This window comes from Pseudophryne corroboree, chromosome 9 (genome assembly GCF_028390025.1).
Source record: "Pseudophryne corroboree isolate aPseCor3 chromosome 9, aPseCor3.hap2, whole genome shotgun sequence".
Taxonomy (NCBI): Eukaryota; Metazoa; Chordata; class Amphibia; order Anura; family Myobatrachidae; genus Pseudophryne; species Pseudophryne corroboree.
Genome location: NC_086452.1, coordinates 34,117,559 through 34,145,278, shown reverse-complemented (window position 1 = coordinate 34,145,278; position 27,720 = coordinate 34,117,559). Strand labels below are relative to the sequence as shown.

General features: G+C 47.6%; 1 protein-coding gene across 2 annotated transcripts in view; it reads right to left on the bottom strand.

The window, feature by feature from the left end:
• Nucleotides 1-27,720, bottom strand: part of DNAI4 (dynein axonemal intermediate chain 4) — a 95,240-nt gene that overhangs the window by 47,432 nt on the left and 20,088 nt on the right. For both annotated transcript variants that reach the window (XM_063939140.1, XM_063939139.1), the window contains exons 2-11: nt 16,959-17,130; nt 13,236-13,426; nt 12,432-12,541; nt 9,938-10,082; nt 9,690-9,829; nt 9,329-9,499; nt 5,785-5,979; nt 4,128-4,261; nt 3,936-4,022; nt 2,847-2,998 (exon numbers count right to left, since the gene is read on the bottom strand). In XM_063939140.1, the coding sequence (XP_063795210.1) occupies nt 2,847-2,998; nt 3,936-4,022; nt 4,128-4,261; nt 5,785-5,979; nt 9,329-9,499; nt 9,690-9,829; nt 9,938-10,082; nt 12,432-12,541; nt 13,236-13,426; nt 16,959-17,130 (1,497 nt within the window). The remainder of the gene's footprint in view (nt 1-2,846; nt 2,999-3,935; nt 4,023-4,127; nt 4,262-5,784; nt 5,980-9,328; nt 9,500-9,689; nt 9,830-9,937; nt 10,083-12,431; nt 12,542-13,235; nt 13,427-16,958; nt 17,131-27,720) is intronic.

Genomic DNA, 27,720 nt, shown 5'->3' with positions numbered 1-27,720 from the left:
ACAGCTGAAAACCTCTTACGGCAACTGAGGAAGATCATCGCGGAATGGCTTACCCCAATTGGACTCTCCTGTGGATTTGTGGCATCGGACAACGCCAGCAATATTGTGTGTGCATTAAATATGGGCAAATTTCAGCACGTCCCATGTTTTGCACATACCTTGAATTTGGTGGTGCAGAATTATTTAAAAAACGACAGGGGCGTGCAAGAGATGCTGTCGGTGGCCAGAAAAATTGCGGGACACTTTCGGCGTACAGGCACCACGTACAGAAGACTGGAGCACCACCAAAAACTACTGAACCTGCCCTGCCATCATCTGAAGCAAGAAGTGGTAACGAGGTGGAATTCAACCCTCTATATGCTTCAGAGGTTGGAGGAGCAGCAAAAGGCCATTCAAGCCTATACAATTGAGCACGATATAGGAGGTGGAATGCACCTGTCTCAAGCGCAGTGGAGAATGATTTCAACGTTGTGCAAGGTTCTGATGCCCTTTGAACTTGCCACACGTGAAGTCAGTTCAGACACTGCCAGCCTGAGTCAGGTCATTCCCCTCATCAGGCTTTTGCAGAAGAAGCTGGAGACATTGAAGGAGGAGCTAACACGGAGCGATTCCGCTAGGCATGTGGGACTTGTGGATGGAGCCCTTAATTCGCTTAACAAGGATTCACGGGTGGTAAATCTGTTGAAATCAGAGCACTACATTTTGGCCACCGTGCTCGATCCTAGATTTAAAGCCTACCTTGGATCTCTCTTTCCGGCAGACACAAGTCTGCTGGGGTTGAAAGACCTGCTGGTGAGAAAATTGTCAAGTCAAGCGGAACGCGACCTGTCAACATCTCCTCCTTCACATTCTCCCGCAACTGGGGGTGCGAGGAAAAGGCTCAGAATTCCGAGCCCACCCGCTGGCGGTGATGCAGGGCAGTCTGGAGCGACTGCTGATGCTGACATCTGGTCCGGACTGAAGGACCTGACAACGATTACGGACATGTCGTCTACTGTCACTGCATATGATTCTCTCACCATTGAAAGAATGGTGGAGGATTATATGAGTGACCGCATCCAAGTAGGCACGTCACACAGTCCATACTTATACTGGCAGGAAAAAGAGGCAATTTGGAGGCCATTGCACAAACTGGCTTTATTCTACCTAAGTTGCCCTCCCACAAGTGTGTACTCCGAAAGAGTGTTTAGTGCCGCCGCTCACCTTGTCAGCAATCGGCGTACGAGGTTACATCCAGAAAATGTGGAGAAGATGATGTTCATTAAAATGAATTATAATCAATTCCTCCGCGGAGACATTGACCAGCAGCAATTGCCTCCACAAAGTACACAGGGAGCTGAGATGGTGGATTCCAGTGGGGACGAATTGATAATCTGTGAGGAGGGGGATGTACACGGTGATATATCGGAGGGTGATGATGAGGTGGACATCTTGCCTCTGTAGAGCCAGTTTGTGCAAGGAGAAATTAATTGCTTCTTTTTTGGGGGGGGTCCAAACCAACCCGTCATATCAGTCACAGTCGTGTGGCAGACCCTGTCACTGAAATGATGGGTTGGTTAAAGTGTGCATGTCCTGTTTTGTTTATACAACATAAGGGTGGGTGGGAGGGCCCAAGGACAATTCCATCTTGCACCTCTTTTTTCTTTTATTTTTCTTTGCGTCATGTGCTGTTTGGGTAGGGTTTTTTGGAAGGGACATCCTGCGTGACACTGCAGTGCCACTCCTAAATGGGCCCGGTGTTTGTGTCGGCCACTAGGGTCGCTAATCTTACTCACACAGTCAGCTACCTCATTGCGCCTCTTTTTTTCTTTGCGTCATGTGCTGATTGGGGAGGGTTTTTTGGAAGGGACATCCTGCGTGACATTGCAGTGCCACTCCTAAATGGGCCCGGTGTTTGTGTCGGCCACTGGGGTCGCTAATCTTACTCACACAGTCAGCTACCTCATTGCGCCTCTTTTTTTCTTTGCGTCATGTGCTGATTGGGGAGGGTTTTTTGGAAGGGACATCCTGCGTGACACTGCAGTGCCACTCCTAAATGGGCCCGGTGTTTGTGTCGGCCACTAGGGTCGCTAATCTTACTCACACAGTCAGCTACCTCATTGCGCCTCTTTTTTTCTTTGCGTCATGTGCTGATTGGGGAGGGTTTTTTGGAAGGGACATCCTGCGTGACACTGCAGTGCCACTCCTAAATGGGCCCGGTGTTTGTGTCGGCCACTAGGGTCGCTTATCTTACTCACACAGTCAGCTACCTCATTGCGCCTCTTTTTTTCTTTGCGTCATGTGCTGATTGGGGAGGGTTTTTTGGAAGGGACATCCTGCGTGACACTGCAGTGCCACTCCTAGATGGGCCAGGTGTTTGTGTCGGCCACTAGTGTCGCTTAGCTTAGTCATCCAGCGACCTTGGTGCAAATTTTAGGACTAAAAATAATATTGTGAGGTGTGAGGTATTCAGAATAGACTGAAAATGAGTGGAAATTATGGTTTTTGAGGTTAATAATAATATGGGATCAAAATGACCCCCAAATTCTATGATTTAAGCTGTTTTTTAGTGTTTTTTAAAAAAAACACCCGAATCCAAAACACACCCGAATCCGACAAAAAAAATTCGGTGAGGTTTTGCCAAAACGCGGTCGAACCCAAAACACGGCCGCGGAACCGAACCCAAAACCAAAACACAAAACCCGAAAAATTTCAGGCGCTCATCTCTACTATGTACGCTACAATTCCTGGTAACTAGAAGAACAAGTTTCTGTTATCCCAGATTGTGGCATTTCCATGGAAAACGTGTGGTTTGGGAGAGAATGCTCCAGATAAAACTCCACCAGAAAATACAGCTCATACGGTACCTGCTATCCAGCACCGGAACATTGTCTTTATTCTGCACATTGTAAATAGCAACTGTGCCATTATACATCCCCACCGCCAGGAGGTCCGGAGAAGACACAGAGAAGTCCAGAGCCGTCACCCCACTGTCACAGTGGTATATCCGCTCCGGCCACTGAGTAAGAAAACAATGAATGGTTGAGTCTCATATCCACCACATATCGGGGGTAACTCCAAGTTGATCGCAGCAGGAATTTTGTTAGCAGTTGGGCAAAACCATGTGCACTGCAGGGGGGGGGGAGGGGCAGATATAACATGTGCAGAGAGAGTTAGATTTGGGCGGGTTATTTTGTTTCTGTGCAGGGTAAATACTGGCTGCTTTACTTTTACACTGCAATTTAGATTTCAGATTTAACTCACCCCACCCAAATCTATCTCTCTCTGCACATGTTATATCTGCCCCACCTGCAGTGCACATGGGCCCTCATTCCGAGTTGTTCACTCGCTAGCTGTTTTTAGCAGCTTTGCACATGCTAGGCCGCCGTCCTCTGGGAGTGTATTTTAGCATAGCAGAATTGCGAACGAAAGATTAGCAGAATTGCGAATAGAAATTTCTTAGCAGTTTCTGAGTAGCTCCAGACTTACTCCTACACTGCGATCAGTTCTGTCCTTTTCGTTCCTGGTTTGACGTCACAAACACACCCAGCGTTCGCCCAGACACTCCCCCGTTTCTTCAGACACTCCCGCGTTTTTCCCAGAAACGCCAGCGTTTTTTCGTACACTCCCATAAAACGGCCAGTTTCCGCCCAGAAACACCCACTTCCTGTCAATCACACTACGATCACCAGAACGATGAAAAAACTTCGTTAGGCCGTGAGTAAAATAACAAACTTTTGTGCTAATTTACTTGGCGCAGGCGCACTGCGAACATTGCGCATGCGCAGTTTGTGACTAATCGCACCGTTGCGAAAAAACCTAACGAGCGAACAACTCGGAATCACCCCCATGGTTTTGCCCAACTGCTAACAAAGTTCCTGCTGCGATCAACTCAGAATTACCCCCATCGTGTAATAACTATACAGCATATAACACGCACATATATTATATGTTACCGTTGTGTTCTTCAGCGACCAGCAACAGACCAGTCCTCCCTTTTGTTCTTTAAACCCGAACTCTCCATAGCCAACGGCCAGCAGGTCCTGTGGGGCGAAAGGGCGGCTAAGCTGGAGAAGCTCAGGATCTGACACCCAGGATTCTCTCCACAGCAGAGTCGTGCGCTACTCTCCACTCAGCTATGTACTCACCGGGTTCTTCTTGTTCCACGATGTGCCGCTCACGTTTCGTCCTTTCGTCACCTCACACACAAAGGACCACAACCTATTTATACTGGGAGACGTCACTTTGGTCAGAACTTCTGCGTCATCTGCAGCGTCTGGATCTGAAAAATTGGTGGTTTTAGAAGGGAACTTTTTCTTCCCTTTAAATACTTTTTATTTTATTACTTTTTAACAATGAAGAGTACATCGGAGGACATATCAGTACAACGTGACCATAATGAGAGTTTCCCTATTCAAGCTGCAGCTTCAACTAAGACACAGACGCCACCATATGTAGTAAGTATACTATACAGGCACGGGGAGAAGGATTCAGTTTTACAAAGAGGAAAAATCTAAGGCCCAGATTTATCAAGCCTTGGAGAGTGATATATAGCACAGTGGTAAAGAACCAACCAATCAGCTCCTAACTGTCATTTTTCAAACACAGCCTGTGACATGGCAGTTAGGAGCTGATTGGTTGGTTCTTTATCACCGTGCAATGTATCACTCTCCAAGGCTTCATAAATGGGGGCCTAAATATGAAATATAATTTGGTCATTCTCCACAGACCTGTCACCAACCTGTCAACGGCTACAAGTCTCAGTATACGGAAGTGGTAATACATTATAAAGGAACTATTTATTATTATTTTATTATTATTATTATTCTTTATTTATATGGCGCCACAAGGGATCCGCAGCGTCCATTACAGAGGACATAAACAAATAATCAAAACAGGAAAATAGTGACTTACAGTTGAAGACAATATAGGACAAGTGCAGGGTAAATAAACATAGATACAGCAGCAGACGACACTGACATAAGTATCAGATGGCAAAAAAACGCAGGATTTGATGCTGTCAAAGATGGTTTAAATGAGAGAAGGATAAGCACATGAGGGCTGAGGACCCTGCTCGTGACAGCTTTCATTCTAAAGGGGAGGACAGACAGACAGAGGTGACACAGATGGGGTAGACAGTGAACGTGGAACAGAGGGTTAGGAGGAGAGTTGGCTGGGTTTGGTGAAGAAGTGGGTCTTGAGAGCCTGTTTGAAGTTTTGTAGAGAGGGATTAGCACGTGAGAAATCTTGGAGATAGGAGTGGGAGGAAGTAATCAGACGACAGGAGAGTCGGCGTGCATTAGCAGAGCGAAGAGGATGGGTGGGAGTGTAGAGGGACATAAAGTCAGAGATGTAGATGGGAGAGGAGTGGGTGAGGGCTTTGTAAGTGAGTGTGAGAGGCTTGAATTGTATTCTGAAAGGGAAGGGAAGCCAGTGAAGGGCTTGTAGGAGAGGGGAGGTGGACGTAGTGCGTTTGGTGAAGAAGATGAGCCGAGAAGTAGCATTGAGGACAGATTGGAGTGGAGAAAGGTAATTGTCAGGTAGGCCATTTAGGAGATTACAGTAATCCAGTCTGGAGATGACCAGTGAGTGGATGAGGGTCTCATCCTGGGTGAGGAAGGGTATGATCCTGGAAATATTTTTGAGATGAAGACGGCAGGTTTGTGAGAGGTGCTGAATGTGTGGTTTGAAGGAGAGGGAGAAGTCAAGGATTACTCCAAGACAGCGCACTTGAGGGCTAGAGAAGATAGTAGTGCCATTAATGGGTAGCATGTGAGAAGAATAGGGAAACCCCCGGACACAGACCTATAATAATCGGGAGCTGCCGGTATGCCGCAAGCTTCGGCTGGAATATGTTTTCTACAACAACTCTCTCCATAATGAACAGATCTTGCTGGAACTTCTCAGAGTTTATTATTTCTTCCCCATCTGGCTCAGTCTCATCCGGGATCCGCGCAAGAGGCAGCTTGTCTATGTCCGTGACTGTGCTGGAGAACATATCTGCAATATGAAGAAGAAAGAGAAGTAATATGTTCAAAATGTGAAAACCTCCTCTTACCCCCCTTTGGGACAATCCAGCTTTTCCTTCTGGAGCCTCTCCCTTGCAATTTAAATGATGGTACAAAGTGGGTATCCGTTTGGTGTCTGATCTTTGTTTTTAGGAGGCATGGGCTTCTTTAGACGAGATTAAAAGTAAATTTCCTTCATTAGTGCCCCCTTTCTTTGAATATTTTCAGATCCGCCACTTCCTTATGTATCACCCTCAAACAGAGACCCCCTTTTGAACGGATTTGTATTAAGAGTCTTCACAGAAGAGGTATAATCTCCCAAATTTATTAATTGCTTGTTGAGGTTACCTCTGCTGTGCAGGCCCGCCATGGGAAAGAGATCTTGGTCCACCTCCAGATGACTCTTGTTGGGAAGAGGTGAGAGAAGGAATTGCTAAAAGTTCAATCTCTACTCGAATCAAGGAAACTTCCTATAAACTCTTTTATAGGTGGTTCTATACCCCTGATAAGTTATCAAAAATGTTTTCCTCCGCTACTCCGGTTTGTTGGCGGAACTGTGTTCAGAGGGTAACCTCCTTCATATCTGGTGGACCTGCCCATATATAGTTTCTTTTTGGAACAAATTCCTTGACATGTTAAAATCCCTTTCAGGCTTTCCGCTCTCTCTAGACCCATGGGTGTTTTTGCTGCCTCGTCCCTTCCAAGGTGTAGAACACCCCCCCCCCCCCCCCCCCTCACACACACACACACACACACACACACACACACACACACACCTTCCCCTGAACAAACTATTCTCCCATATTTGTGCTGCAGCAAAATCCTTAATTGCTAGGAATTGGAAATCCTCTGCATTCCCTACTGTTTCTGCTTTGAATAACTATATTTGGTTTATCGCAAATATGGAAAAGCTCACCTATTACCTACATGACTGCCCCCATAAATTTGACTTGGTGAGGGGTCCCTGGCTGTTAGCCATGACTCACCATCCCAAGTAATGGTTGACTCGTTTGATAGATTTTTCCTGCTGCTTTTGTCGTGCCATCCTCGGGTCCTCCCTACAGGAGTCTATCAATTTTCCACAGTAAGTTGCTACTAAATAATTTATCTCAAGATTTTCTACTTTGTCATGTTTCGCCTTTTCTACTTCAAGCTGAACCCCCTTTTCTTTTTTATTTCTCGCTCTTTTTCTTCCTCTTTCTTTATCCCCTATTCTTTGCTTCATCTATTTTTCCTGCTCTTTTCTTTCCACTTTTTTTGGACTCTACTTTGTCTAAAATCTTCCTATACCCAGTAAAACTGAGAGCCTTGTAATCAACCTTTATTGCATTTGTCAATGTATTGTATCAATTGTCTCTCTTCGAGTAAATAGTTAAAAAAAAAAAATGCAGAAACCTACCTGGAATATACTTTCTGATAATTGCTTTATATTTAAGAGATGACCCTCCCAGAATGAGATACTCTGCCTATTAACTTTGTTAGCTGCTTATTATAATTACATTTCAACCATAAAGTCCCAACACAATCTGTGGCGCTGTACAGAGTAGCAATAGAAAGATGAAGTCTGCATTCCCAGGTACTGAGAACCTATTGCCGCTAGAGAGCTTACTACATAAATGGAATGGAAAGAATTACAATGACAAGATATTGTTCCATGTAACGTATATTAGGCGGGTGCTTCTCAGGACTAAGAAGATGCCTTGGTGAGACTTCTGCGTGTAACAACCACCTTGTACCCTCCTGTTACGGTTCCGGGCAGTCGCCGACTACCAGGACTTCTGTAGTTATCCTAAGGTGATACAGTTATTAGGGGCTGGGCACTATAGGAAACAACCTGATTTAGACAATGACAAACAAGCAGTAAAGTATAAGATGGCTATACAAATGTCAATGATCAGAACAATGGTCAAGGCAGGCAGCAATACACAGGGGTCAGTACAGGCAAACGTCACTGCAGAATGCTCGGTGTAAAAAGATAGTCGTAGTATCACATCTTAATACAAATATACAATTTTATACAGAGATAAAAGAAGAGACTGATACCAGCAGAGAGAGGCAAGAAGCGGAAGTGGACAAGGCAGTAGCTGAGTGCTGAGTAAAGACGTGGTTGGAGACTCTCAAGGGTGGGTATAGTAAACTTGTAGGTTTTAATCAGGGCCGGTTCTGGCTGTGGTTGCGCCCCGGGCAAAACTATAGGGGTGTGGCTTCACACGGGGGGCGTGGTCAGTAACGCCCCCATTTGTGCCCCCTGTAGCGCCGCTGAAATAAAAAAATTAAAAAAAGTATACTTACTATCCCCGTTCCTGATCCAGACCGATGCAGACAGCCACCGGCGCCGCTCCTCTCCTTGATCAGCATAGACACTAGAGGTCAATTATGACCCCTAGCGTTTGTGCCACAATGCTGTGCGGTGCGCGATGACGTCACCGCGCACCGCACAGCAAAGGTCCCCTCCACGAAGGGAAACTAGACGCGTAGCGTCTGGTTCCCTTCCGAGCTGGGGACCAGCGGGGGGCACAGCGGCGGGGGGGCACAGTAGCAGATCTTGCCACGGTGCGGCGCCCTCCGAATGGCGCCGGCGTCTTCTGGAAGGCGGCGCCCCGGGCAAAAGTCCTGCTTGCCCGTGGCAAGATCCACTACTGTTTTTAATGCAGGTTTCGATGAAGAAGTGTTGTTTTCTGATGCTACTTAAAGACTTGGAGGCAGGTGTTTTGATGCTGGTGTTTTGGAGGCTGGTGCTTTGATGCAAAGAGAATGCAGAATGGGAGAACACTTTCCACCATTAATGAGGATTATGGGAGGACAGGAAAGATAAAACCACTGGAAGACTGGAGAGAATACTATGAGATAAGGGAAGTGGTGTTGGATGGAACTGAGGGGCAGATTTATTAAGCCTGGTGAAGTGATAAATTGCACGGTGATAAAGTACCAGCCAATCAGATCCTAACTGTCATGTCACAGGCTCTGTTTGAAAAATGACAGTTAGGAGCTGACTGGCTGGTGCGTTATCTCCGTCCACTTTATCACTTCACCGAGCTTAATAAATCTGCCCCTGAGGGGGTCTATTTACTAAGCCTTGGACGGAGATAAAGTACCAGCCAAACAGCTCCTAACTGTCATTTTTCAAACCCAGCCTGTGACATGTCAGTTAGGAGCTGATTGGCTGGTACTTTATCTCTGTCCACCTTATCTCCATCCAAGGCTTAGCTAATAGACTCCTGAAATTGTTAAAGCCTTGTAAGACTTGTAAGATGAACTGGGAGCCAGTGTACGGATTTGCAGTGTTCTAGATTTGTGAACATGCAGAATAAATAGGTAGTAACTAAGCTGAATGAACTTACCAGCTCTGTCCATAGAGGCGCTAGATGTTGTTCTCCTGCTCACGTTGGATCGGCTGCTGGCCACACTCTCGGATCTCTCTGATCTAGCGGTTACCTCTGCTGCAGCATCCACTGGTGGCTTCTCCGGTGCATTAAATGAATCATACATGTCCCACACTGAAGCCATAACACCTACACAGGCAACACAGACAGTATCACAGAACACACATGTGTAACATCAGGGGAATGTCATCACAAAATATTTTTTTTTACATCAATTTTGCAATAGATATATTAAAACACACAACACTATTAAGACTATAAAGAAACTGTTACAAATCATTGATATTTCAATTAGTGGGCAGCAAAGGGTAGGACTTACCAACGTCTTCAAGGACAATTGGCTCACTCTGAACTTCCTTACTCTTCGGAGCCCCGTTAAAGGTCTGCATCATTCTCTCAATGTAGCGATCATTTCCAGCTCTGGTCTTGCAGAGCTCTGTGTAAGCTTGGTTCCGATTACTTGAAGAAAACAGAGAAATGTCGTCTATATACCGTCCAGGACAGAAGCACCAAATAATACTAACGGTCAGAGTAATGATGCTATATAAACAATGTCAATTCTCTTACTTGATTAATTCTGCTTCTTCAGCATCCGTGGAGACCACCGCTACTGGCATGTCCAACAGCCATATTGTGTCTGTCTCCGTCAGGAATACATGAATTATCTTATCCAGATCTTTTTCCTCTGGCTGCTCCCGAACAGTATCTTGCTCTATGTAATAAGACATTGAATCAAGTCATTAATGTTCTAAAAGAGCAAATTAACCCTCCATTTAAAATACTTTATTATATGTGTATAGAAATAAAAGTGCTGTATGTCTATTATTGCGCTGAATGATATGAATAGTATACATGAAATAAATAACTGGCCTTCTTACCTATATATATCCACCATGATCTCTTACATTTCTCTACAACAGGCTGCCATCTACCTGTACAGGTAGGGTCTGGCTGGCAACCCTGTAGACTCAAACTGCAGAAATGAAGTGGTGAAATGCATCAGAACAGTGGGTTTCTGTACAAGAGAAATGCTAGAACCTCCCCACTCTCTCTCTACAGAGATAGTGGGACACAAATGTAATAATATACAAATGTGTAACTTTAAGTTCCCGCCTATTACTCTGCAGGAGCACTCCAACCCCCTTTGATTTTTTAATAAGTGTGACAGGGACATGGATATATAGAACAGCAGGGTTGTGTTTGGAAATAATCCAGGCCAGCTATTCCGTTTGGTCAAGTCTAAGAAACAGTAAGCCTGATTGCAGACACCTGTCAGATTGTTTTAAAAAGGCATCAGACGTTCGATTAACCACATGGTATAACATGTATGTACTGGAATCTGGGACTCCTCTGTTTTGACAAGGTCTCTATTTAACCGTGTCAGGTTGAGCTTACTGGATTGTACCCTACAACTATAGATCGTATCTCTTTACCTGCTGTATCGTATGTGCCTGCCTTGAACTGTACGGTATTTATGTTTTCCTTTATATCTTTCAATAAATATATATTATAAAAATAAAAAAAAGGTATCAGACAGAAGGGACAGGGCTGCTGACGGTGAACTAGTCGCCCAGGTGATAGGCCAGGGGGTGGTTACTGTTAGGGGTCCTGGATCTCAGTGGTCTCTGAAGAATTTACACCTCTGTCTGCAAAGATCTGCTGTGAACTGTTTTGTGACCTGTGACCTGCTGGTAACTACTGATGTTCAGTTGTGGACTGCCTGTCTGTGGAAAAGCTGTGGAAAATAAACTTTTTGCTTGGAACTTATACCCGGTGTATGTGATCCTTATCACACAATGTTTCCCTGACAATTTCAAAATACAATAAGAATAATGAAAACACAAAATAACACGAACTATGGGGAAGAAACTCCTCTTTGAAGCAGCGTCATTACACTGTGTGATGTACCATGATTTCATATCCCGAAACAAAAACACGGCACTGCATAGTATAATAACGCCATAGTATTAAAAAAAATTATACAGTGATATCTACAGTAGTTACCAGAATTTTCTCTTCACATTGTTACTATAAGGCAAAAGGGCTGTAACGGCAAGCCTATGGCTATGGGTGTTCATCTGATCCCCTAATATATTCATCCGCAACTGTCTGTGTCACTGTATGGTTCTGGGGGCCCACAAGTAAAGGGGACACTGTGGGCGAAAAAAGCCTGTGTACACTCTAGACCATGGGTCTTCAACCTGTTGCCCTTCAGCTGCTGCGGAACTAAACATCCCAGCATGACCTGCCACAGTTTTGCTATTAAGGCATACTAAAACTGAGACATGGCATGCTGGGATGTGTAGTTCCACTCCAGCTGCAGGGCCACAGGTTGAAGACCCATGCACTAGACGCTGAACCTATGAGATCAGAGACTACACCTGTGCTCAGATGACGGCAGTCTGAGCTCTACAGACACTGATCTGAAGCTGAGGGAGTAGTCATGGAGGGTGGTGGGGGGAGTAGGGGGTAATTCTTTACTGTTTCACAGAGCTGAAGTGGAAAATCAGGGAGGGTAACACTGAACAGTGTGTTTTACCGCTATGATTCCTATCTGAATTTGGAGTTTAACAGTCTCCTTCTCAGAATAAAATCTTCCTCTTCTTGATTAGTCGTCCCACAGTTTCCACTGTTCCCCAGCTCAGTGTATTCCAGAGACCTCCAGTCTTTCCATAGAGATGGAGTCTGAGCACGGGGGTTGGAATGCACGCTGCCACCGCCGCTGGGATTCTAAACTGAACAGCTAGAATCTGACTGGATCTTATCAGAAACGCCCCCTTTTGTACACAGTGACCCGTGCACCACATAGCTCAGCCCTACTCAACTACAAACTTTGCTAGGCGCTGAGGCCTGGAGTATACATTGATTGCGAAGATTTCAGGTGTCCCCCTCCCTGTGTGTGTGTGGTTCCGTGTGCCCATGTCAATACCGCAGGTGAACAATGCAACGTCTGGCTCAGCCCATTTACCAGAGTGGCACCAACTCTATGGTAGGGCTGATGTGTTTTCTGGGCTGCGCCACCTACTGGCCAGTGCGAATTAGGCTCTAGCTGTGGCATTACCAGACAACATGGGCAGAGCATCACGTCTCAATCCTGGCTCCTCCATATCTTCCGACAGCGAACCGGTCCCTTGGCTTGATATGGACATACTGCTGCCCCCAAACGTTGACCTGCACCAGAGAGTGAGAACTTTGAAAATATTTTGGACTTTTTCGTATATAACAAATAAAAAAAAAAATTATTATAACTTTATTTTTCCACAACAAAATCTCTGAAATAAAAACATTAACAGAGATGACAACGGATGGAGAGCCGCAAACTCCCTGATGGCCCATCTGGCAGCACCGATATTTATGGCTATGAGTGTATTGGTGGTTTGTTAGGCCTGGGCTACACAGCCTCCGTCAGCTTCCCACTCGCTCTCTACGGCTGTACCCATGTGCTCTGCAATCGGCTTCCTGTACTGGGCGGAAGGTGTGGCTGATAGAAACAGTGACAAGACTTGGTGGAGACCTCTCAGCCTGACAAGACTTCCATACAATGCTGACTTATATATATATATATATATATATATTAATGTGTGCTAATGGGCTTTGTACGGCAGTACGGCTAATAGTCCCTGTCTGGCCTTTGCCACTAGTCCCCAGTTGCTTCAGTTATAGCAGGCAGTCCCAAGCACACCCCAGCTCTGGGTAAAATGGCCACGATTTAACAATATAAAGGTAGAGGTGTGGTAGTTTGTGCCGTAACAAAATACACGCTCTCAGATCAGATCTGGCACAATAGAAAGTCTTTTTGGCATGACGATTCCTAGTGGTGCATTGGTATAGTCACAGCAGTATCAGAAGTCTTAACTGAGCTTACCTTGAAAATGGGCCGACAAAACTGGCGTTTATCCCAGTATGTAGAGACATAGTTGAGAAGAAATCGGACACTGTTGCTATGCCGGAGGCATCTGGTGGGGTAAACAGTTTGCTCTGCTTGGGCGGCGCAGCACCAGGTTCCGCTTGGAATAATGGCCGAGGAGTTACATTATTTCCTTCTTCATCAAATACCTGAGGGGATAACGCTCTACTTAGATGTAGCTTTGTTGTCATGATCAGTAACGTTCGCACATAGTAGAAGCAGCCATGTTGGAAGCTCGGCCAAGGCTCATATGGCACTGAGGCGGCCAGTTTATATACCAGACATTACAGCCTATTACTACATTAGGAGTCTATTTCTCACTAACAATGATGCAGCACAGAAAATGTCCACCACAAATTCACTTTAAAAAACGTCTCACGACTGCTGAGAAATACACAATTCAAGAGCTGTTATAGGTCTTAATTTGGGGGTAGAATCTTTTTAAAGCAGACATATCACTTGTGCTATATTAGTCTTTCCAGAGCTTTTATTTGGTGACTAAGGGATCTATGTATGATAGAAAAAAAGTCCTAAATACAGCAAAAAGGGTAGGGTGACCATATTATCCCTTTTACCTGGGACGCTGATGGATTACACAGGATCTGTGGCTGATTAAAACCAGCTGAAATGTAGACTTGAAGTCAGCCAGCCACAGAACCTGTGTAATTCATGAGCGTCCCAGGTGAAAGGGATACTATGGTTACCCTAAAAAAGGGTGATTTTATGTATGAAACCCCCAGCGTTTGCCGGGTACCCCTAATGCAAAGTAAGCCTAGAGAAAACAGACAGCAGCAGTACATCTATCTATCTATCTATCTATCTATCTATCTATCTATCTATCTATCTATCTATCTATCTATCGTGGTCATTCCGAGTTGATCGCTCGCTAGCAGTTTTTAGCAGCTGTGCAAACGCATTGTCGTCGCCCACTGGGAGTGCATTTTCGCTTTGCAGAAGTGCGAACGCATGTGCAGCAGAACGCATACAAAATAGTTTTGTGCAAAACAAGACCAGCCCTGTAGTTACTCTTCGGGTGCGTTGACTCTAACGACGGAGGGACGGCTTTTAACGTCACACACCCGCCCAGCGAACGCCCAGCCACGCCTGCGTTTTTTCTGCCACGCCTGCGTTTTTCTAAGCACTTCCCGGAAACGGTCAGTTGACACCCAGAAACGTCCTCTTTCTGTCAATCTCCTTGCGGCCGGCTGTGCGATTGGAATCGTCGCTAGAACCAGTGCAAAACCACAATGGACTTTGTACCCGTACGACGCGCGTGCGCAAATTAGCCGTTTTTTTCACTGATCGCTATGCAGCGAATAACGGCAGCTAGCGATCAACTCAGAATTACCCTCTATATACAGTGTATACTAAAAGTGAAAATATGTATGTATGTTTGTTTTTCATAGGCTCCGACAGGGCTTGATGGATCTGGACCAAACTTGGTACACATACCCGTCATTATGCAACTTTATATTCTGGCAGGGTTTAAACAAAAAAAAAATTCCCCCAAAAGGGTGTCCCGGGAAGCCTGTTCTGGGACTTCCACTGGATGGTATTTGGAAGAAAACGTTGCAGAGTGGTAACACTGCGTCCTAACAAACATACTAGGGGGTTGGGGTCAGTCAGACCTCATGGTGGAATGTGCCGGTCAGAACTTTGACCCAGGGAGCCTGTTCTGGGCCTTCCACTGGATGGATTTGGAAGAAAACTTCAGAGTGGTAACATTGGATACCAAAAGACATACTGGGGTGTCGGGGTCCCGGTCGGACCTCCCGTTGGTGTACTCTGTACAGAATTTTTACACAGGGAGCCGGATTGGTTGGCGTTGAGAGAAGTATCTTCTTACTGCTTCCAAGACACTGGGCCTGATTTATACTTGTATGCAAACCCGATGGTTTGCATACAGATACGATGTTTAGGGGTCTGCGTGTGTACACAACGGGTCTTGCAATGTCGCTCGCAGCCCCTTCACAGCCGCAGCGCATTAGGGGGGCGGAGCGGTGGCATCACCTGGCACCATTCTTCAAAACAGGGGCGTCACCATCATTTTGAAGGCATGACAGGTCCATGGTCTGCATCATCGGACGCAGACTTACTGGACCTGCGGTGTCCTATCCGACGACGAGCCTGTAACCGCCATGATGGTGATCTGAGGCTGCGTCCCCACACACAGTACGCGGATCCTCGCTAACGCAAACAGGAGGCGTCTATCTCCTACAGATACCTCCAGCTGCATTCGAATTTTAATTGGATAGAACTGCAGCGGCTGTGCGGTTCCATACAGACATATATCAGGCCCTGTGTGTATGGGATGCAGTCAATTTACCTCCAATCAAAATCCCGACGGTCGAAATCCCGACAGCAATTGACCGACAGTCAAATCCCGCCACGGTCAAAATCCCGACATGGACAAAATCCCGACATTTAAAATACCGACAAGGTCAAAATACTGACATGTAAAATGCCGACAGGTCAAAATGCCGACATGAGTTTTTTCATGATTTTTTCATTGAACCCGACTTGTTCATACTTTACCATCCCAGTGGACCTGGAGGGGGAATATAATAGTGCGCCGAGCGCAGCGAGCCATGCGTGGGGACGCGGTACACTTATATGGTGTCCATGTCGACATATGTCGACATACACACAAAATGAAAAAGGCATGTCGGTATTTTGACCTGTCTGCATTTTACATGTCGGTATTTTGACGTTGTCGGTATTTTAAATGTCGGTATTTTGTCCATGTCGAAATTTTGACCTTGTCGGGATTTTGACCGTCGGTCAATTGCTGTTGGGATTTTGATTGGAGGTATTTCATACCGATCCCGTATGTATAAGGTGTTTATATGAAACATAAATGCTTTCTGTGTTTAGACTTGTATCCACTCCACGAGATATTTCATTATGGTATGCAATTATTCCAAAATACGGAAAAACACAATATCCAAAGCACTTCGGGTCCCAAGCATTTTGGATATGGGAGACTAAGGCCCTCATTCCGAGTTGATCGCACGCTGCCGATTTTCACAGCGCAGCAGTCAGGTTACTACTGCACATGCGTATGCACCGCAATGCACACGCGCGTCATTCGGGTACAAATAGCATTGTTGCTGCGTAACGATCAGTGAAAAAAACGGATAATCTGCACATGCGTATGCTCCGCAATGCGAACGCGCGTCGTACAAGTACAAAGTCCATTGTGGTTTTGCACTGGTTCTAACGACGATTCCATTTGCACAGCAGTTCGCAAGGAGATTGACAGAAAGAGAGCGTTTATGGGTGTCAACTGACCATTTTCTGGGAGTGGTAGGGAAAACGCAGGTGTGTCCAGGCGTTTGCAGGTCAGGTCCTGGACCGGACAGGATGAAGTGATCGCAACGGCTGAGTAAGTTCAGACCTACTCAGAAACTGCAAAAAAACTTTTTCGTCCCGCTCGGCTGCACACGCGATCGCACACTTGCAAAGCGAAAATACACTCTCCCGTGGGCGGCGACTATACGTTTGCACGGCTGCAAAAAGTAGCTAGCGAGCGACCAACACGGAATGAGGGCCTAAGCCTCTTACGTGCGAAAATTAATGGTCGGAAGCAGAAGGGAAACAGGCGGAAACGGCCCGCAATAGAATACTGAAGTGTTGGATCCGACACTAAATGAATTCTCCCCTATGTATCACTTTACTGACCGGTACAGTTTGCTTCCCGCTTGATACAGAGGATTTATCCATGATTTTGTGATCGCCGTAGACACTTATGCTTTTCCTGCTGGAAGTTCCCTGCATGCTTCTGTTTGCTCGGCTCTGCGTTACGAAACCAGATACATTGATGACTTTCTTGACGTGCGAAGCCATCTTAGGCCTGAAACACAGTATTAATAGAAAATTAGACAATCAATGAATGAGATCCAACATCCTCGTTATCCCTTTACAAAAAGGAATGTTTCTGATCCAATATATGCCCAAGATTATAACTGGCTATAAATGTCTGGAGTTTTCCATCGATACCAGATCTATTGAATGGCATGTGACAGTCATATGATTGCACTTGATCCTAGTTCTGTGGGGCAGTGTGGTCTGTGGACTTGCAAGGCAGGATATGTGTATATTGTGTACAATGTTTAATAATCCCCCTGTGAAAGGTCTGTTCTTCCACCCATGGACATCTTAACGTACAGGCACACTGAGCAGCTGACCAGGACCCCACAATTGTAGTGGTCTCCGGGCAGGGGGTGGGTGATGGTCACACATTCGGAGCGGAGAGGCAACATTCTCTACCTGCCTCCCAACCTGCAGCCAGACAATGAATGGATGTCAGCATCCTGATTGGTGGATGGCTGGAGCTATCAACCAATCGGAGTGGTGATAGCCATTCACTTTATGGAAGCAGGAGGGGCATGATAGGTTCCCCAGTGCATTGCTTTGCCTAGAGCCTACATTGCTTCCACCTCAAGTCTTGTAGCAAAACCAATAACTGCTCACAAGAAATACTGGATTAAACTAGATGTAAATATAAAATGGATTTCATATAGAGGTTCATTTGGCACTACAATCTTTTATTTAATCAGTGTGACAAGATCACTGGAATAGTGGTGGAAGGCAGGTATAGTTGTCTCAGATTTCTTACCTATGTGTTTTAAAACCCCAGTAATATTGTGTTGGCTCTGGTGAGAGCTTTGGCTTTCGGTAAGAACTGGATAAGGGTCCTGGAGTTGGATGTGAGTAGAGAGGGCGGGTTCTCCACACATTTAGGCCCAGTTCGGGTCTTTGAGCTTTTAGCCTCACAGAAGGCTAATAAGGGTCTTTAGCTGTATGGGTTTATTAAAAAGGCTGTGAGCTGTGAGCTCACTGGCTTTCAATAGCAGGTTTCTCTCTCACAGAGACTTCATAGTCTCTCCTCTTTCCCCAGGCAGTGTGAGAGAGCAGTGCTCTCTCACACTGCCTGGGGAAAGAGGAGAGACTATGGAGTCTCTGTGAGAGAGAAACCTACTATTGAAAGCCGGTGAGCTGTGCCTGGTAAACTTCTCCTTGTATTATTTTTTTAGTGCAATAGGATTATTCTGAGTATAGTTAGTGCCGGTGGCAAGGTATTTTGTTTTGATATTTATTTCTGTTTTTGCTGCACAATAAAACTGGTTGAGGACAGTTGCACCAAACCAACAGACTTGTGTGATCTTTCTGCTGCTGCATCCTGCCATCTACCCCAGGAGATAGTACTTGTTCCCCTGACCCTGTTACATCAGTTTCACAGAAGTCTTCATCATAATGGCCATTGTTGTTTCTGGCCAGTGACGAGGAGGTGGCTATTTAGAAGCACGAAGATGCCGCATCTTATGGGCGTGTTATGGGACTGTCACAGGCACGTCGCTGAAAGATCGCTCACATTGGAGGCCGTACTCAGACCAACCATGAATCTAATGAGACAAATGTTGGTGTCTAAAGTGCTATTTGAGTATCTGAAGATGCAGAAAGTGGGTATCTTAATACTTGCACATTCTGACGCAGGGTGTACACCAGGGAGGGTTTCTGCACCGGCATTAACATAAAGACACAGACACGAATATGGCAAGAGATGCACACATGGATGCAACTGCGTCCGACTAAGAATCAGGCCCTATAACTCTCAGTCTATGTATTCCCATTGCCTCCATTCCCCTCCTCACATCATGTCACTGCCCCTGTCACATGCAGCCCTGCCCTCACTAACACATCACTCATCTCCTGATATACTCTGTGCTGCTGGTGCCCCTGCTCCTTCCACTATATAACTCTCAGCCTGTGGCTTCCTGCTGCCTCCATTCCCCTCCTCACATCACATCACTGCCCCTGTCACATGCAGCCTTGTCCTCATAAACATATCACTCAGCTCCTGATATACTCTGTGCTGCTGGTGCCCCTGCTCCTTCCACTATATAACTCTCAGTCTGTGGCTTTCTGCTGTCTCCATTCCCCACCTCACATCATGTCACTGCTCCTGTCACATGCAGCTCTGTCCTCACTGACACATCACTCATCTCCTGATATACTCTGTGCTGCTGGGGACCCTGCTCCTCCCACTATATAACTCTCAGTCCGTAGCTTCCTGTTGCCTCCATTCCCCTCCTCACATCATGTCACTGCCCCTGTCACATGCAGCCCTGTCCTCACTGACATATTACTCATCTCCTGATATACTCTGTGCTGCTGGGGACCCAGCTCCTCCCACTATATAACTCTCAGTCTGTGGCTTCCTGCTGCCTCCATTCCCCTCCTCACATCATGTCACTGTCCGTCAAATGCAGCCCTGTCCTCACTACCACATCACTCATCTCCTGATATACTCTGTGCTGCTAGGGACCCTGATCCTTCCACTATATAACTCTGTCTGTTGCTTCCTGCTGCCTCCATTCCCCTCCTCACATCGTGTCACTGCCCCTGTCACATGCAGCCCTGTCCTCATTAACACATCACTCATCTCCTGATATACTCTGTGCTGCTGGGGACCCTGCTCCTCCCACTATATAACTCTCAGCCTGTGGCTTCCTGCTGCCTCCATTCCCCTCCTCACATCATGTCACTGCCCCTGTCACATGCAGCCCTGTCCTCACTAACACATCACTCATCTCCTGATATACTCTGTGCTGCTGGGGACCCTGCTCCTCCCACTATATAACTCTCAGTCTGTGGCTTCCTGCTGCCCCCATTCCCCTCCTCACATCGGGGGTCATTCCGAGTTGATCGCTACCTGCCGTTGTTCGCAGTGCTAGGCTAAAAATCAGCACTTCTGCGCATGCGTATGGTGCGCACTGCGCACGCGCGTCGTACTTTCACAAAAGCCAATGTAGTTTTACACAAGGTCTAGCTACGCTATTCACTCGCACTTCTGATCGTTGAGTGACTGACAGGAAGTGGGTGTTTCCGGGTGGTAACTGACCGTTTTCGGGGAGTGTGTGTAAAAACGTAGGCGTGCCAGAGAAAAACGCAGGAGTGGCTGGGGAAACGGGGGAGTGGCTGGCCGAACGCAGGGTGTGTTCGTGACGTCAAAACAGGAACTAAATAGTCTGAAGTGATCGCAAGGTAGGAGTAGGTTTGCAGCTACTCAGAAACTGCACAATTTTTTTTTGTAGCAATGCTGCGATCCTTTCGTTCGCACTTCTGCTAAGATACACTCCCAGAGGGCGGCGGCTTAGCGTTTGCACTGCTGCTAAAAACAGCTAGCGAGCGTACAACTCGGAATGAGGGCCATCATGTCACTGCCCCTGTCACATGCAGACCTGTCCTCACTGACACATCACTCATCTCCTGATATACTCTGTGCTGCTGGGTACCCAGCTCCTCCCACTATATAACTCTCAGTCTGTGGCTTCCTGCTGTCTCCATTCCCCTCCTCACATCATCATACCCTCCAACATTTTGCACATAAAGGCCCTCATTCCGAGTTGTTCGCTCGGTAATTTTCTTCGCATCGCAGAGATTTTCCGCTAACTGCGCATGCGCAATGTTCGCACTGCGACTGCGCCAAGTAAATTTGCTATGAAGTTTGGTATTTTACTCACGGCATTACGAGGTTTTTTCTTCGTTCTGGTGATCGTAATGTGATTGACAGAAAGTGGGTGTTTCTGGGCGGAAACAGGCCGTTTTATGGGAGTGTTTGAAAAAACGGTACCGTTTCTGGGAAAAACGCGGGAGTGGCTGGAGAAACGGAGGAGTGTCTGGGCGAACGCTGGGTGTGTTTGTGACGTCAAACCAGGAACGACAAGCATTGAACTGGTCGCACTGGAAGAATAAGTCTCGAGCTACTCAGAAACTGCACAGAGAAGTCTTTTCGCAATATTGCGAATCTTTCGGTCGCAATTTTGATAAGCTAAGATTCACACCCAGTAGGCGGCGGCTTAGCGTGTGCAAAGCTGCTAAAAGCAGCTTGCGAGCGAACAACTCGGAATGAGGGCCAAAAATCGGTACAAATGAGAAAAGGGGGCGTGACCACGGGTAAATGGGGGTGTGGCCACGCCCCTTTTCCTATACTTTTAATTGACGTTTAGAGAGCCAAAAATCTGTACAGACCATAAAAAAAAGGTACTGTACCTATTAAAAAGGTACAGTTGGAGGGTATGCATCATGTCACTGCCCCTGTCACATGCAGCCCTGTCCTCACTGACACATCAATCATCTCATGATATACTCTGTGCTGCTGGGGACCCTGCTCCTCCCACTATATAACTCTCAGTCTGTGGCTTCCTGCTGCCTCCATTCCCCTCCTCACAACATGTCACTGCCCCCTGTCACATGAAGCCCCTTCCTCAGTAACACATCACTTATCTCCTGATATACTTTGTGCTGCTGGGGGACCCTGCTCCTGCCACTATATAACTCTCAGTCTGTGGCTTCCTGCTGCCTCCATTCCCCTCCTCACATCATGTCACTGCCCCTGTCACATGCAGCTCTGTCCTCACTGACACATCACTCATCTCCTGATATACTCTGTGCTGCTGTGGGCCCTGCTCCTTCCACTATATAACTCTCAGTCTGTGGTTTCTTGCTGCCCCCATTCCCCTCCTCACCTTAAGTCACTGCCCCTGTCACATGCAGCCCTATCCTCACTGACACATCACTAATCTCCTGATATACTCTGTGCTGCTGGGTACCCAGCTCCTCCCACTATATAACTCTCAGTCTGTGGCTTCCTGCTGTCTCCATTCCCCTCCTCACATCATGTCACTGCCCCTGTCAAATGCAGCACTGTCCTCACTGACACATCACTCATCTCCTGATATACTCTGTGCTGCTGGGGACCCTGCTCCTCCCACTATATAACTCTGTCTGTGGCTTCCTGTTGACTCCATTCCCCTCCTCACGTCATGTCACTGCCCCTGTCACATGCAGCCCTGTCCTCACTGACACATCACTCATCTCCTGATATACTGTGTGCTGCTGGGGACCCTGCTCCTCCCAATATATAACTCTTAGTCTGTGGCTTCCTGCTAACTCCATTCCCCTCCTCACAACATGTCACTGCCCCTGTCACATGCAGCCCCTTCCTCAGTAACACATCACTCATCTCCTGATATACTTTGTGCTGCTGGGGGACCCTGCTCCTGCCACTATATAACTCTCAGTCTGTGGCTTCCTGCTGCCTCCATTCCCCTCCTCACATCATGTCACTGCTCCTGTCACATGTAGCCCTGTCCTCACTGACACATCACTCATCTCCTGATATACTCTGTGCTGCTGGGGACACTGCTCCTCCCACTATATAACTCTCAGTCCGTAGCTTCCTGTTGCCTCCATTCCCCTCCTCACATCATGTCACTGCCCCTGTCACATGCAGCCCTGTCCTCACTGACATATTACTCATCTCCTGATATACTCTGTGCTGCTGGGGACCCAGCTCCTCCCACTATATAACTCTCAGTCTGTGGCTTCCTGCTGCCTCCATTCCCCTCCTCACATCATGTCACTGTCCGTCAAATGCAGCCCTGTCCTCACTGACACATCACTCATCTCCTGATATACTCTGTGCTGCTAGGGACCCTGATCCTTCCACTATATAACTCTGTCTGTTGCTTCCTGCTGCCTCCATTCCCCTCCTCACATCGTGTCACTGCCCCTGTCACATGCAGCCCTGTCCTCACTGACACATCAATCATCTCATGATATACTCTGTGCTGCTGGGGACCCTGCTCCTCCCACTATATAACTCTCAGCCTGTGGCTTCCTGCTGCCTCCATTCCCCTCCTCACATCATGTCACTGCCCCTGTCACATGCAGCCCTGTCCTCACTAACACATCACTCATCTCCTGATATACTCTGTGCTGCTGGGGACCCTGCTCCTCCCACTATATAACTCTCAGTCTGTGGCTTCCTGCTGCCCCCATTCCCCTCCTCACATCGGGGGTCATTCCGAGTTGATCGCTACCTGCCGTTGTTCGCAGTGCTAGGCTAAAAATCGGCACTTCTGCGCATGCGTATGGTGCGCACTGCGCACGCGCGTCGTACTTTCACAAAAGCCAATGTAGTTTTACACAAGGTCTAGCTACGCTATTCACTCGCACTTCTGATCGTTGAGTGACTGACAGGAAGTGGGTGTTTCCGGGTGGTAACTGACCGTTTTCGGGGAGTGTGTGTAAAAACGTAGGCGTGCCAGAGAAAAACGCAGGAGTGGCTGGGGAAACGGGGGAGTGGCTGGCCGAACGCAGGGTGTGTTCGTGACGTCAAAACAGGAACTAAATAGTCTGAAGTGATCGCAAGGTAGGAGTAGGTCTGCCGCTACTCAGAAACTGCACAATTTTTTTTTGTAGCAATGCTGCGATCCTTTCGTTCGCACTTCTGCTAAGATACACTCCCAGAGGGCGGCGGCTTAGCGTTTGCACTGCTGCTAAAAACAGCTAGCGAGCGTACAACTCGGAATGAGGGCCATCATGTCACTGCCCCTGTCACATGCAGACCTGTCCTCACTGACACATCACTCATCTCCTGATATACTCTGTGCTGCTGGGTACCCAGCTCCTCCCACTATATAACTCTCAGTCTGTGGCTTCCTGCTGTCTCCATTCCCCTCCTCACATCATCATACCCTCCAACATTTTGCACATAAAGGCCCTCATTCCGAGTTGTTCGCTCGGTAATTTTCTTCGCATCGCAGAGATTTTCCGCTAACTGCGCATGCGCAATGTTCGCACTGCGACTGCGCCAAGTAAATTTGCTATGAAGTTTGGTATTTTACTCACGGCATTACGAGGTTTTTTCTTCGTTCTGGTGATCGTAATGTGATTGACAGAAAGTGGGTGTTTCTGGGCGGAAACAGGCCGTTTTATGGGAGTGTTTGAAAAAAACGGTACCGTTTCTGGGAAAAACGCGGGAGTGGCTGGAGAAACGGAGGAGTGTCTGGGCGAACGCTGGGTGTGTTTGTGACGTCAAACCAGGAACGACAAGCATTGAACTGGTCGCACTGGAAGAATAAGTCTCGAGCTACTCAGAAACTGCACAGAGAAGTCTTTTCGCAATATTGCGAATCTTTCGGTTGCAATTTTGATAAGCTAAGATTCACACCCAGTAGGCGGCGGCTTAGCGTGTGCAAAGCTGCTAAAAGCAGCTTGCGAGCGAACAACTCGGAATGAGGGCCAAAAATCGGTACAAATGAGAAAGGGGGCGTGACCACGGGTAAATGGGGGTGTGGCCACGCCCCTTTTCCTATACTTTTAATTGACGTTTAGAGAGCCAAAAATCTGTACAGACCATAAAAAAAAGGTACTGTACCTATTAAAAAGGTACTGTACCTATTAAAAAGGTACAGTTGGAGGGTATGCATCATGTCACTGCCCCTGTCACATGCAGCCCTGTCCTCACTGACACATCAATCATCTCATGATATACTCTGTGCTGCTGGGGACCCTGCTCCTCCCACTATATAACTCTCAGTCTGTGGCTTCCTGCTGCCTCCATTCCCCTCCTCACAACATGTCACTGCCCCCTGTCACATGAAGCCCCTTCCTCAGTAACACATCACTTATCTCCTGATATACTTTGTGCTGCTGGGGGACCCTGCTCCTGCCACTATATAACTCTCAGTCTGTGGCTTCCTGCTGCCTCCATTCCCCTCCTCACATCATGTCACTGCCCCTGTCACATGCAGCTCTGTCCTCACTGACACATCACTCATCTCCTGATATACTCTGTGCTGCTGTGGGCCCTGCTCCTTCCACTATATAACTCTCAGTCTGTGGTTTCTTGCTGCCCCCATTCCCCTCCTCACCTTAAGTCACTGCCCCTGTCACATGCAGCCCTATCCTCACTGACACATCACTAATCTCCTGATATACTCTGTGCTGCTGGGTACCCAGCTCCTCCCACTATATAACTCTCAGTCTGTGGCTTCCTGCTGTCTCCATTCCCCTCCTCACATCATGTCACTGCCCCTGTCAAATGCAGCACTGTCCTCACTGACACATCACTCATCTCCTGATATACTCTGTGCTGCTGGGGACCCTGCTCCTCCCACTATATAACTCTGTCTGTGGCTTCCTGTTGACTCCATTCCCCTCCTCACGTCATGTCACTGCCCCTGTCACATGCAGCCCTGTCCTCACTGACACATCACTCATCTCCTGATATACTGTGTGCTGCTGGGGACCCTGCTCCTCCCAATATATAACTCTTAGTCTGTGGCTTCCTGCTAACTCCATTCCCCTCCTCACAACATGTCACTGCCCCTGTCACATGCAGCCCCTTCCTCAGTAACACATCACTCATCTCCTGATATACTTTGTGCTGCTGGGGGACCCTGCTCCTGCCACTATATAACTCTCAGTCTGTGGCTTCCTGCTGCCTCCATTCCCCTCCTCACATCATGTCACTGCTCCTGTCACATGTAGCCCTGTCCTCACTGACACATCACTCATCTCCTGATATACTCTGTGCTGCTGGGGACACTGCTCCTCTCACTATATAACTCTCAGCCTGTGGCTTCCAGTGTGTGGGCAAGGTGGCATGGTACAGTGTGTGGGTATGATGGGAAGGTGGCATGGTACAGTGTGTGGGTATGATGGGAAGGTGGCACGGTACAGTGTGTGGGTATTATAGGTAGGTGGCACGGTACAGTGTGTGGGTATGATGGGAAGGTGGCATGGTACAGTGTGTGGGTATGAGGGCAGTGGGCATGGTACAGTGTGTTGGTATGAGGGCAGGGGGCATTGTACAGTGTGTGGGTATGATGGGCAGGGGGCATGGTACAGTGTGTGGGTATGAGGGCAGGGGGCATTGTACAGTGTGTGGGTATGAGGGCAGGGGGCACGATACAGTGTGTGGGTATGATGGGCAGGGGGCACGGTACAGTGTGTGGGTATGATGGGAAGGTGGTACGGTACAGTGTGTGGGTATAAGGGCAGGGGGCATGGTACAGTGTGTGGGTATGAGGGCAGGGGGCACTGTACAGTGTGTGGGTATGATGGGCAGGGGGCACGGTACAGTGTGTGGGTATGAGGGCAGGGGGCACTGTACAGTGTGTGGGTATGAGGGCAGGGGGCACGGTACAGTGTGTGGGTATGAGGGCAGGGGGCATGGTATAGTGTGTGGGTATAATGGGCAGGGGGTATGGTACAGTGTGTGGGTATGAGGGCAGGTGGCATGGTACAGTGTGTGGGTATGAGGGCAGGGGGCACTGTACAGTGTGTGGGTATGACGGGAAGGGGGCACGGCACGGTACACCTGTGTGGGTATGCGGGCAGGGGGGAACGGAACAGTGTGTGGGTATGAGGGCAGGGGGCACGGTACAGTGTGTGGGTATGAGGGAAGGGGGCACGGTACAGTATGTGAGTATGAGGGCAGGGGGCACGGTACAGTGTGTGGGTATGATGGGCAGGGGGCACGGTACAGTGTGTGGGTATGAGGGCAGGGGGCATGTTACAGTGTGTGGGTATGAGGGCAGGGGGCATGGTACAGTGTGTGGGTATGACGGGCAGGGGGCATGTTACAGTGTGTGGGTTTGAGGGCAGGGGGCATGTTACAGTGTGTGGGTATGAGGGCAGGGGGCATGGTACAGTGTGTAGGTATGAAGGCAGGGGGCACGGTACAGTGTGTGGGTATGACGGCAGGGGGCACGGTAAAGTGTGTGGGTATGAGGGCAGGGGGCACGGTACAGTGTGTGGGTATGAGGGCAGGGAGCACGGTACAGTGTGTGGGTATTGTCAAAGTCGAAAAATATCCTGATACATATGCCTTGCACTAACCCCTCATGCACATGCCCGCTGCAAGTGCACACGCTCTGCCGTGCGTGCACATATCCGCAATTTGCATAAGATCGCTCCGGCGATCACGCGCGGTGTATGCGCATTTACGGTAGAGTTTGTAAGCGTCTAGCGTGCGACTCGATCATAGCATATTTAACTCATATTGCGTATATTGTAGTGAACATTCCCCTTAACAATGTCAGAAAGTATGTTTAGTTTAAACTGTTCCTGGACAGAGAGATTCCTCTTTGCATGATAGGAAGGGTCAGATAAAGGTTGAACGGTGGTGTCTAGTATCCAGCTGTAGAGTATTTTAATAGTAACATTTCGGTGTTGGTTAGGAAGAGATTGCTCGCTCCTGCGTATAGTTATGTACAAAAGTAGTTTATAGACATTTACTGTATTTGCTGTTCATTATCCATGCGGGGGGAATCCAGAGGATACCACCCACTACAGCAGTTGGGGAGAGACACAGCCCACCTGTTTGAACCCACCTATGACCTTTTGTTATAATGCAGAGACACATTCCTGTGTCCAATGAACCATGAGATTATAGGGACCATTGTATTGTTACTGTATGCTGTGTATATAAAGACCACCATTGCCTGTCCAGTCACTCACTCTCTCTGCAAGGTTTTCACATTGAAGGCTGAGGGCTGGATCCAGGACGCGCTTGCGAATCATTCCCACGTGTGTAAGTTCTCTGTAGCCATTTTGTTATCCTCTGTGTTTGCCATTTGTTCTCATT